At 49.1% G+C, this 11,898-nt stretch overlaps 1 protein-coding gene across 1 annotated transcript; it reads left to right on the top strand.

Annotated features, from left to right (window-relative positions):
• The first annotated feature begins 2,994 nt into the window (after positions 1-2,994).
• On the top strand, positions 2,995-11,127 carry LOC141546754 (homeobox protein HMX1-like). Its single transcript, XM_074274795.1, has 2 exons — positions 2,995-3,731; positions 7,180-11,127. Exons 1-2 carry the CDS (start codon positions 3,308-3,310, stop codon positions 7,839-7,841), a joined length of 1,086 nt encoding a protein of 361 aa, XP_074130896.1. The 5' UTR covers positions 2,995-3,307; the 3' UTR covers positions 7,842-11,127.
• Positions 11,128-11,898: the final 771 nt, after the last annotated feature.

The following is an 11,898-nucleotide window of genomic DNA, read 5'->3' as shown; positions in this document are numbered from 1 at the left end:
TACCTGAAGTGAATGCTTGCAGTCTTTTCCTGAAGCGGAAACCCTAAGGACCTGAATCCCAACGGCGGCAGAGAGAATTGACTTCCGAGCATCCTCGGTCCCTTCTTTCCTGCAGATGCCCAAAGAGCCCTGAGGTTGTGTGGTGCCCTCAGTGCAGACAGGACCACCACAGAAATTGGAACTCATTCTCCACAACTGGAGCCATCAAACGAAATGAATGGCGGGCCTTTGGAATTTGGACTGGACCAGAGCGCTGCTGCAGAGTTCCTCGAGGCAAGAACTGAGAGTCTCTGGCTCTGGGAGCGACTTCCTCTCTAACTGCGACTCGGACTCCGGCGCAACGCAGGCTCCGTCGGAGGCACGGGGCGAGCGCTGCCAGGGGGAGGAACGGGAGCGCTATGATCCCTTCCCCACATCTTCCTCCTGTTTCTCTCTGCTGGGCCTCCCTCCACTCATCCCTCATCCTGGCCTGGCCCCTAGGGTGCTTTCAGTTGAGTCTCGAGCACATTCCCCAGTGACGATTCCTCCGGGACACCGGGAAGCGACTGTGTCCAAGTGACGAATTCATCAGGACTCAGGATGCGTACGCTTTTTGCGTAGAGCGCTTAGCTTCGCCTCCACCAGACTAAGAATCCGCTAATCTCCTGGAAGGGCTCCCCTGGAGAACTATGGCTCAAGGGATGAAGGCAGATTGGGAGGTCGAGAAGGTGTTGTTGGGGGGGGGGGTCGGGGGAGCAGTGAGAGAAAAGGGAGCTAGATTAACCAAGGACAATGTGAGAATAGCAGAATATTCTCCTGGGTCACAATACCATTGGATTCTCATGCTTGAAAGGAAATTAATGGTTCATCTAGTTCCCCCACTCTCATTCACGCCCTAGAATAACTGCCCACTCCAGCCAGCTGTTATACACCCACCACTGCGGGAACTGTACCCTATTAGCAGGCGATGGAGTCCTGTTTTCTTTTTACATCAAAAAGGGACCATAGTGAACACAGTGCAGGGCCTTGCAAGTGGCGAGTTAATAGTTATTTACTAAACTGAAAATATTCCAATTTCTGTGTTTTCTGAATGGTGGAGAGTCTGAGTTTGAAAGAAAGGAGAAAGGATTAAAAGGAAGGCACCGGAGTTGTTGATGAAATAGCAATAAGGCTATAGGTTGCCTTAATCTAGTAAAACAAACAAGAACCCGAAAAAATACCACTATCCCATGTTACAGTAGGGGCGGATACTGTTAGCCGAAGATACAGGCTTGTATCCAGCCTTGTTTCCGATGCCTCTGTCTCGTTTACGCCCTTCCCCCAGCCAAAGCTAGTGAGATCAACATTAGAGGATCCAGATCTCCCCTTTCCCTTTCCCTTCTTCCCAATTATCCTTCATCTTCTCCTTCTTTCTTTTTTCATTCCCTTCTCCCCTTTTCTCCTTTTTCTCCTTCTTTTCTTCAGTAAGTATTTATTGGCTCACAAAAAAATTCATTACAGACCTACGATGTGAAATGTTTATGAAGAGGGGCTTGTATCACTAAAGTCTTTTTTTTTTTTATCTTAAGCATTCTAGGTTCTCATGTCACTTCCAAGTCTAACGTTAAAGTGTATTCTACATAGTAAGGACAAAATCCGACCAGATGATTAAAGTTATCTAGTAATGGGCCTCAGCGTATAAACATTTCTCTGTTGAATTCGATAATATCTTTTAGAAACAACAATAACAACCCTGAGAATGGGATAGTGTAATCTAATGTCAGAGATGGAAAGGAAATAAATCATCCAGTCAGTTTCCTTCGTTTCAAAAAGAAAGAAATCGAGGCCTGTGGAGATGAAATGACTTGCCTACCACCATCCGAGAGAATTTGCGACCAGAAGCCGTATTCTGACACTCGCTGCATCCGGCTACCAATAAGTAACTAAGCATTTTATAATTACTGTAGGATGGAAAGGATAGAGAGATACGCAATACATGCCTAGATATAAACATGTATATATCCATGTATGTAATATGTACGTATGTATTACACGAATATAAACACACGCAGCATGACATGTGTGTGTGTGTATACACCCAGGATCTGTGTCAGGTAATTTCGAGAGAGTGTACCAGGTGATGTTTGAGGTTCTGTGTAAGAGGCTAGGATTTTCAGTCAATGAAATGAATAAACGTTGCATACGAATCTCCCCACCCCCACCCTGCCCAGGTCACTAGCTTGGTTCTGATAATTCTTGTTTCTGAAGTCTGCCTAACATTCCCTCGATCGCGGATCCACATCCTTGCTGAGATAATGCGATAATAAGATAATGTGTGTATAGGGCTCGGAAACGTGAGCTCCTATTATAAATATTCTTTTTTTCCTGAACAATCCTCTTGCAATGTTAGTATTAGTGCCACTCTGCTCAGTAGAAGAAAGGATAGCACGGTAATTAGTGGTCCTATCGGGAGGTGATTGGCCAGATGGGGCATCCCCTCGGGTCCCCTTGAGCCAATGAGCGTCCAGCAACCCCTCAGTCCTTCCTCTCCAACACACGCAAGCTTATCCGTTCTCCTTCCCTTGGCTACCCGGAGCCCGGGAATGGAATAAATTGGAATGGAATGGGTGCTGGTCCGCTGCCGCCTTTTCCTCTTTTGGACTCGCTCTCTAATTGACCCAAATAAAAAGCTGGCGAGTGACGAGGCGGCCCAGAGGCCCCGGCAGCGGCAGCGGTTGTGCGCACCCTCCCGGGCCCCCTTGCTTACACTGACCGTGTCGCCAGGCCGCTACCCGCTCTGGCCCGGCGCCCCGTTATTGCCATTTGACATCGTGCCCGGCCAATCGGCGACTCCCGGGGCGTTGGGGGCCTCCTGACACTTTTATTACATTACTATTGTTTCGTGCGCAGATTTCGACGCCTCCGAGATCTCTTATCCGTTTGCGCCACCGCCCCCCTCGCGTCCCCCCCCCCATTCCCCAATCTCCCTCCTCCCTCCTTCCATCTCCCCCACCTTCTCTTCCCCCCACCCCAGTCCCTGCGGCCTCCCACCCCCACCCATCTCTTCCAGTTGCAGGAAATGATGGCCAAGAGCTGAGAGCTGCAATGAGTGCTCAAGAGGGGAATCGGCTCTCAGAGCGCAGCCCTCCGCCCCCGAAGAGCCACGAGGCGGCTAGAGCTGCCGGGCCCCCCGGCCTTCTAGGTCTCTGAAGGGCTCAATCCGCCGCCCTCTCTTTTCTCCCGCTTCCCCTCCCCCCTCCCCCCCTGGCCATTGGCAGGCGCCAAGAGAGAGGGAGCGAGAGAGCGAGGAGCTTAGCCGCAGCCCTCGCTAGCCCGGCCCGCCTACATCATGCCGGACGAGGTGACGGAGCCCGGTAGCGCCACGCCGGCCCGTGTCTCCTCCTTTTTCATCGAGAACTTGCTGGGGGGAGAAGGCAAGGAGGCGAGCCGAGGCGAGGAGGAGGAGGACGACGAAGACGAGGAAGAAGAAGAGGAAGAGGAGGGGGAGGAAGACCAGGAGGAGGCGCGGAGGCGGCTGAGGCAGCTGCGGGCGGGAGCCGAGACCCGGGAGGGTCGTGAGCGCGGCGTACTGGGAGTTGGAGCTGGAGCTGGAACCGGAGCCCGACCCGGGCCCTGCCTCCTGCCACCGCCTCCTGCCTGCTGCCCGGGTCCGGCGTACGGCTTCGGTGCGCATGGCTACGCGCTTGCGGAGAGCCCGGCTCAGTGGTACCGACGCACCCATGCCAGCTACGTCGGATGTCACAGTCCAGACAGTAAGTTCTCGGTCCCCAGCAGCAGGGCTTGGGAGTCGCGGAGGGTTAGCGGCCGTTTTCCGCGTCGAGATCCAGGCCTCTCAGGAGACAATGCTGGGAAAGTGAGCAGGCCGGGGGATGGGGAGTGGGGAAGAGGAAAAGTGAAGGACAAAGTGATTCTCAGGCCCAAGCTGAGCAGGCTGCTCTTGTCCTTAGGGAGCAGAATTTCAAGTGATCCGGTCCAGTCCAGACGAACCCAACCCTTAGGGGTCTTTTGGGTTTTTGACAGCTCCGGCTTGTTGCCTGATTGCCGGGGCAAGTCCCATCGGGACCCTCGGAGACCATTCATTGCATTGCTAAGTTTCCTGAGTAGAAACAGTAAAGAGAGAAAGGGAATCGAGGGTAGGGGGAAGAAAGAAACGACAAAGAAGGCATGGAAATACTGACAGGGGAAAAGAAAAGAAGAAAAAAGAGTGAGAAGAGAGGAGACAAAGACAGCAGAAAAGAAGGGAACAGAAAGACAGGAGAGAGTGGAGCTAGAGGAAAGGGAGAAAACGGAAAGACGCGGAAACTAGAAGATGGAGTTAATCGTCTAAAGTTCAGACCATCTGAAGGAGGGAAAGGAAAAGAGAATTTTGTGCCCAGTCTTGAACTCTGTCTCTCTTCTCTGCTACCTCTGTTTACCCTCCTCCCTTAATCCTTCTGTTACTCTCTTTGTTCTCTCCAGTGGGAGACAGTAAAGAGTGTAGGTGTCCTCATCCTTAAACTCCACCTGACTCCTTCCCAGAAGAACTGCCTGCGGTTCCCCGGAAGTCAGTGGGTTTTTGGTACACTTCCCTGGGAAGCTACTCATGGAGAATTTGGCCTAGGAGAGTCGACCTTCACTTCACAGCTAATACCCGAGAGTTTTTCCCCAAGTGTAGACAAAACCTTGCTCCGGACAGAGAAACTGTCACTATTAGAAGGGTGCAAAGCATTGCTCTTTACCTTAAACATGGATCCTTCTTCTTCTAGTGATTTTGAAACCTGTAGTTTTCTTCCATTCTTTTGAAATGGTCAAATTTCTTATGGATCCAATCTTAATATTTAGAACTATAGATTTGTGGGGCTGAAAAGACCTTAAAACATAGAATGCAGAATGACAGTGAAAGAAGGAACATTCAAACATGAAATGTCAGTTGAAAGGAACTTTAGAACAATGAAAATGAGGAATCTGAACTGGAAGAATCTTACAATAATCGTTCTAAGAATTTAGAGTTGGAAGTGCCCTTTTGAGATCATGAGACATTTTCCACAATGGGAATTGAAATATAGAGATAATGACTTTTCCAAGGGAACTTGGGGTTAGACTAGAACCCATATAGAATCTTGACTTGCAAGTTGGTGGCCTTTCTACCACACCCTTCATGGAAGATGTCTTGGGTGTGCTTTCTTTTGAAACCTACAAAAAACTCTCCACCTGTAGGCATAATCTACATATATGCATGGAACATAGAGAGGGATTCACTCTCACCAGAGGAGAGGAATTATTCCATTCCTTCCTTTCCTCTCAAGTGACTTCAAGCCAGCTCTTCTATATAATAGTAGTAGGGGAAAATACTGGATTTTGTGTCAAAAGACATGGGTTCCAGTTCAGATCTGCCATTTATTATTTCATTTTCACTCTCTGGATCTCAGTTTACTAATTTGTAAAATGAAGGAGTTGACCTCTCTAAGGCTTCCTTAAGTCGAATTAGGAAGCTTCTTCTATTGAAAAGTATCTATTACTTTTTTCTACTGTTACTCCAGTCCCCTTACAGGCTAGCTTATGTTGAGGTGGGGCCTTCCAGCTGAAAGAAAGTCTCCAGGGAAGTGTTTTCTAGCTTTGTATTTTGAGCTCTATAATCCGGATTCCTTCCATTTGGGGTGATGGACGCAGGCCCAGCCTCTTCGATACAATCTTATCACTTCATGGACAATCCACTTCTTCCTTCTTAGACTTACAACAACATTTCTCATTTCTCGCTGAGCCCCTCCAAATATCTATCTAGTGTGTGAGTCCCTTTGGCCGAGGCAACAAAAAATTCAAATCACCAGCTTTCCTATTCTGAAGACTCAGAATCGTAACTGAAATGATCATAGCATGTACAAAATAGGCCCGCGAGGTCAGTTATGAGGTTAACTGGGTTTCAAAACTGGGGCACAGAGAAAAGTGAAATGCCTTGGCCATAATGGGGACTGAACAGAACCTGAGATCTTTCTTTCCACTAGAAAATTTCTCCTGACGCTAATTCCGCCTCCCACCTAAAGCAACAAGCCCAATTAAAAACGCTACAGTAACCTGGATCCGCTGTATAGTGTCTACGGTATATATTTCCCTCCCCCAATTAGCTGGACTTTTCCTCCCCAGTGACCCCAACCTACCCCCACCCCCCACCGAGTTTTGTTTATTCTTTTCAGACCCCGGAGGACTGATTTATCCACACTCTCCCAGAGTAGTAATTAATGCTAAGTCTAATGTACAAATCAATGGGGGAGAGAGAAGCATTTAAATCTAAGAAAGCGGTATTAATAAAGGAGTGACAACTCTAGAAGGGAAAATGGAGAGGGAGGATGCATGGGGTGTGCGTGTGTGGATGCGCTATGAGAGCTTTTGGATTTTCCCCACCCTGATGGTTTTTCCATCAGTGTCTAGTGCACGTGGTTCTCAATGTATTTCTTCCTGCCCGTGTGTTTATTTCGAAGCTCTTGAATCTACTGGCTGGGGTGTTGTCATTATGGAATGTTTATGCTTAAAATGCTGTATGCAGGTGCGTATTGTATGGATGTGTGTCCTAGAAGGGAGTGATTTCCTCCATGAGGCACGGGAAAGGAAAATTCCATGTATGAGGGTTTTCTGTACGCTAAGGTGTACTTCAATGCGAGTTTCTGTTGCACAATGTTGTCAGCGGATGATGATGATGTTTATGTGTGTCTGTATGTATACGTACGTTACTGAAAATGTTTGAGAAATTCTGTGGAAACGGGCAGCATTTCCTTATGGCACGGTGACTGTCCATTTTAGCAAGACAGAGACCGTTTCTGCCAACTGGCACGTGAGTATTTTAGTATGCGTCACATATGTTGTTTCATGTGCTTACCTGTGTTCGTGTGACTATTTTTACACACATCACGGAGTATTTAAATGTCCGCGAGAGTGCATGTCTGTGGACATCTTGTGTTTGAATATTCTTTATCCTGGGTTTGAAGAGGGAGAAAGAGGTGGTTTCCCCCCCCCCCCATTCCAGTGGGTAAAGAGAGCCGAACCCAGACGTTTGTGGATCATCCCCGTGTGTTTGCTTGAACGTGGGGAGCAAATTGAAAGTGTGTTTTTGCGTGTCTGGGAATATTTGCGTGTCTCCCACTTTCCCCTGGAAGAATAAAGGAAATGAGTAGGATGAGCCCGCTTGGATGCTGGGAGAAACAATGTTGTCCCTCTTTGCCTCCTCAGCCAGTGACCGGGACTCCCCTGAGGTCGGCGAGGAGGCTGGCAGGCCGGAGAGCGGCTGCAGGAGGCGGTCCGGAGCCCCGGGGTCTTCGGAGCGCCTAGATCGTGAGCCTGACGAGTCGGCCTGCAGCAGCAGCAGCGGCGGCGGCGGCGGCGGCGGCGGCAGCGGCAGCGGACGCGGAGAGGAGGACAGGCCTGAGCCGGACTCTGCCGAACCTCGCGCTGCGGGGCGCAAGAAGAAAACGCGCACGGTGTTCAGCCGCAGCCAGGTGTTCCAGCTGGAATCCACGTTCGACGTGAAGCGCTACCTGAGCAGCGCCGAGCGCGCGGGCCTGGCGGCCTCCCTGCAGCTCACCGAGACGCAGGTGAAGATCTGGTTCCAGAACCGCAGGAATAAGTGGAAGCGGCAACTGGCTGCAGACCTGGAGGCCGCGAGTTTGTCCCCGTCGGCCCAAAGGCTGGTCCGGGTGCCCATCCTCTACCACGAGAACTCAGCGGCCACGGGAGGAGGCCTGGCTTTCCCTTTGTCGCCCGCGTCGGCGCCGCCCCCGCCGCCCCTCGTGGGCTTCCCGGGAGCGCTCGGCTATCCGTTGGCCGCCTTCCCGACTGCCGCAGCTGCCTCTCTTCCCTTCCTGCGGCCCTCGCAGATGCCGGGCTTGGTCTGAGACACCCTCTCTGCTCTTCGCCCCCCTCCACCCCAGGCTTCCGGGCTCGCTCCCCGCCTCTCCCCTCACTCCCATCCCGTACTCCCCTACGCTAGCTCCTTGGCCCTATGGGAACTGTTTTTAAACGCTTTGAAAATTGTTTCAAGTGCAATAAATAGATCGAGAGAAAGTGGGGGTGGAATCAGGAGGGCCAGCAGTTCCTCGGAGACTGACACAAACGCTCCTGCTGCTGCCACCGGGCGGGTTCTGTCCTCCGGCCCAGATACCCGTGCCCAATCTGGGGGCCTCTTCAGGAATCCCCCTCCCAACCCTTAGCCCAACCCAAGAGAGCCAAACTCACCACCCCGCTCCACCCTCCAGAAGCGGGCCGGGAATGTAAAGGGGACACACACAAGCAACACAGGATCGGGACCCGAAAGGAGCTGTGGACATACAGCTCACATACACCAACGCTGAAAACAAAATCGAAACATAACACATCAAAAACGTGGCACTAGACACAGCACGATACCCGCGTAGATGCGACACACCACACGCGATCATCACACCACAGGAAAACACACACAGGCAATCCGGAATAGGGCCCTAGGGGAAATCTCACACACATTGGAGGAACACACCAATTGCTATATCTACACAACCAGAAATGCACGCGTGTCCAGGAATAAACGCACGCGGTAAGACATAAATGCATAAAAACAGCCATCTATAATGCATATAACTCTCACACACATCCAAACAATATTACACAAAAAGCGTATAGAAATCTAAACAGCCTACACCCAAATACCCAGAACACTGGGACACAACACAGAAAACAGCACAAATACAAGCATGCAAGCTTTCACACACAGACACTTTTGGTGTGTCCCCATCAGCTCTCCCACATAAATACTATCGCTGTGTTGTCCGGGGCAGGACTGTCCCACTGGCTGTTTGGGTTTGGCCGGTACCCGATCTCACCTACTGCTTCCCTACTTTCTTCCCTTTTACCCACACAGTGGCCTTGAAGTCCCAGGTCCCCTCTTGGGGAAGAGAAGAGTCGTCCAGGGCCTGGCACTCGGGGAAAGGCGGGCACAGAGCTTTGTGCATCCGAGCCCTTTGACGACTTAACTAGTAAACCCCGGACTTAGAAGCCGGAGGCAGCAGCTGCCTTGATTTACAACACGGTTCTTCCAATGGTCCCGGCTACTAACGCACGAAATAAACAAGGTCTTTGTCTCCAGGGGCTGACGGTGACTTCCTCAACTCGCTAATTATCCTGTCCGAGTCGGAGGATCTGAGTTCAGGCCCCGAAAGCCCAGCGCATTGTACAATCCGTTTTCCAAGCAGCTCTCTGAGGCCTGGGATGTAGCACGTGAGGCCTTCCAGCCAGAACAGCCTAGGGCTCTCTTCCCAGACAGTGGAGCTAGGGCTGCGAGTGATGGGAAGGGAGAGCCAGGAGACATGTGTCGGGCTCAGAATTTCCGACTGGAGCAGAGAAGCGCTTCCTTTTCTATCGTTTCCCCAAAGGAGCTAGTGCTTTCCAGTCTTTCTGCGCCCTGCGCAATTCTCCCAGCTGCTGCACTGTCTCACCTGAGCCCGCAGTATATGGAGTATTATGCATGCTTCCAACGGTGTATTTTTTTTTCTAGTAATCTTTTATTAAAAAATCATAATATCGCCCTCCCAAATGCCCCGCCCGAAATGCCGACAGTTTCTGAATTACGGAGTGGACTCGCCCTATGAGCAGAATACAAATTCTTGCAAAAATGCAATCCAATTCAATTCATCAAACATCAAGCTTTTTATTATATAAACCCCCCTGATGTGTAAAGCACAGTGGAAAAAAAATCTGGTCTTGGACTCGCAGGACCTTATTTCCAGTCCAGCTCTGCCATTTGCTGTGTGACCTTGGGCAAGTAGTTTTACCCCTCAGAGCCTCGGTTATCTTAACTGTAAAATGGGAATAATCATAATACATTCAGCACGATTCCCACAGCATTAAGTGTGAAGATAGAAGTCTGGATTTATAGCTTGTCACTGGACGCAGATGGCTCTGGAGGAGAAACTGAGGCAGGCGACCTTGCACAGTCCTCCCTCACTTAAATACAATTCACTTGCATGTCATGGCATAACTTTCCTGATGTCATGGTTCTCTTCCAGAATGAGTACAAACAGCAACAGCTATGTAAATGAGAGCTTTTATTAAAGACTTGAGTTTATTGGAATTAGGGGAATCGATTTAGGCAATAGCTTAAACATTAGCCCTGGAGTCTCTTCCAACTTGTCTCTCCACTACTACCAATATTCCTTGAATAGTAGAATGTTAAAGGTGAATGGCACAAGCTGTCATCATGGGAAGGGACCTTGGAAAGGATCTAGTCAAGTCTCCTTAAACTGCAAATGGGTAAATTAAGGTCCAGAAGCTAAAATGATTTACCCAGAACCATCCAGCAAAGTTACTATAGGGGCCTGGTGCTCTTCCCACTACGTTTCATTGTACTTGGAAAGACAAGCCTTCTCAGAAAAAAAACAATCTTCCAACTCTCTTTTTATTAGGAAAGATGTTTTGGTGCAGGGGCTGGAGGGAGGTGTGGGGAGAAGAGTTCATCTTTGGAGTCAAAGATAGATTCTAAAGTCTTCCTCTGCTTTCTTTGAAGGGGTGAAAGTCTTATTCCAACCCCTGCCTCTCAACTGCCCCCAGAACCGTTTCACCTCCAACAGCTGGCTGCTTCTATCCAGGGCCCCATTATTCCTGGTAAGGCAAGGTTACAGGCCAATCTCTCTGGATTTTTCTCTCTCCTGCACAAGTTTCCCCTCCAGTGGGAAACCCACGTTCTTCTTCCAGTCCATCCTTCCAATACCCTCCTACCTCCAATACAAAAGGGAAGAGGTAGATTGAAATTAGGCTGGAGTCACAGAATATCAGAACTGATTGTTCTCTTGAGAACATTTATTCCCTTCTCATTCTGTTTGCAGAAGGGGAAACTGAGGCCTGGGGGAAAAAAAGTAATTTGCTTAAGGTCACACAGCAAATCAAGGACAAAATCAGGACTGTCTCCCAGCTCTTGGGTATATTTCTGGCTCTGGAATAGCAACCCTTAGGTGCAGGCCCCAGAGACTTCCATCCCTGCCCCATAAAGGCTTGCTACCTGCCTAGGACAAGACCATTAGTTTCTTGAAAAAGAGATAACCAGACTCTAAAAGAGTTTGGTTTCATTATCGTTTACTGGGCAGGGATAGGGAATATATTTCAATTCCGTTTTGTTTTGAAAGACTTATGTGTCCTTATCAATAAAACGGATTTTTTAAAAAAGACATTCATCTTGTTATAATTTGCGATCATAGGGATGGGGTGGGGGGAAAGATGGGGAAAGGTGGAACAATAGCGCGATGGTGAAACCGAGCCTAAGCCTGGAGGGCTGAAATCAACTAGGGCTTGGATATTGTAAAATGGAACTGGCTGGAGCTCCTCCGGCACAGTACGACTCACAGTAAACACCCAATTTTCACTCAAATATTTACTTTATTCATAGCACGGGTGGGTAAGCAGAGGGGCCTCCCCATATATACACATGTCCGTGTGGCTATACAGAACCACACTTTTACCCATCCGAATCACATCACCACAAGTCAGACTTCCTGTCTTGCCTCGTCTTTCTTTTTCATACTAGAGAACCTGGTGTTTTTATTCAAACCCAAGATAAACTCTTCAGATTTCTTTTGTTTCGCCAAACACACATCCACTAGAATATCTCAGATCCCTCTTGTATATTTCTCAAACACACTTAGACCCGTTAAAATCATATTTTCTTAGGGTAAACATGAACAAGAAACTCGAAAGGCATCCTTTCTTACTTAAACCCCCTAAAAAAGGCCGACTCGTTTGTCTTATTATACATTTGTTGTTCAGTGGTCGTGATCCCATTTACTTACCCATTTCCTTCTTTGCACTGTCCCCATTTTATAGACGAGGAAATAGGCAAATAAAGGTGAAGTGACTTACCTAGGATCACCCAGATAATAAGTACCTGAAATCGGACTTGAATTCCGATCATCCTGATTCCAGACTCGG

Source organism: Sminthopsis crassicaudata, chromosome 6 (genome assembly GCF_048593235.1).
Source record: "Sminthopsis crassicaudata isolate SCR6 chromosome 6, ASM4859323v1, whole genome shotgun sequence".
Taxonomy (NCBI): domain Eukaryota; kingdom Metazoa; phylum Chordata; class Mammalia; order Dasyuromorphia; family Dasyuridae; genus Sminthopsis; species Sminthopsis crassicaudata.
Note: the sequence above shows the minus strand (reverse complement) of the source record. Positions and strands in the feature narration are given on the sequence as shown.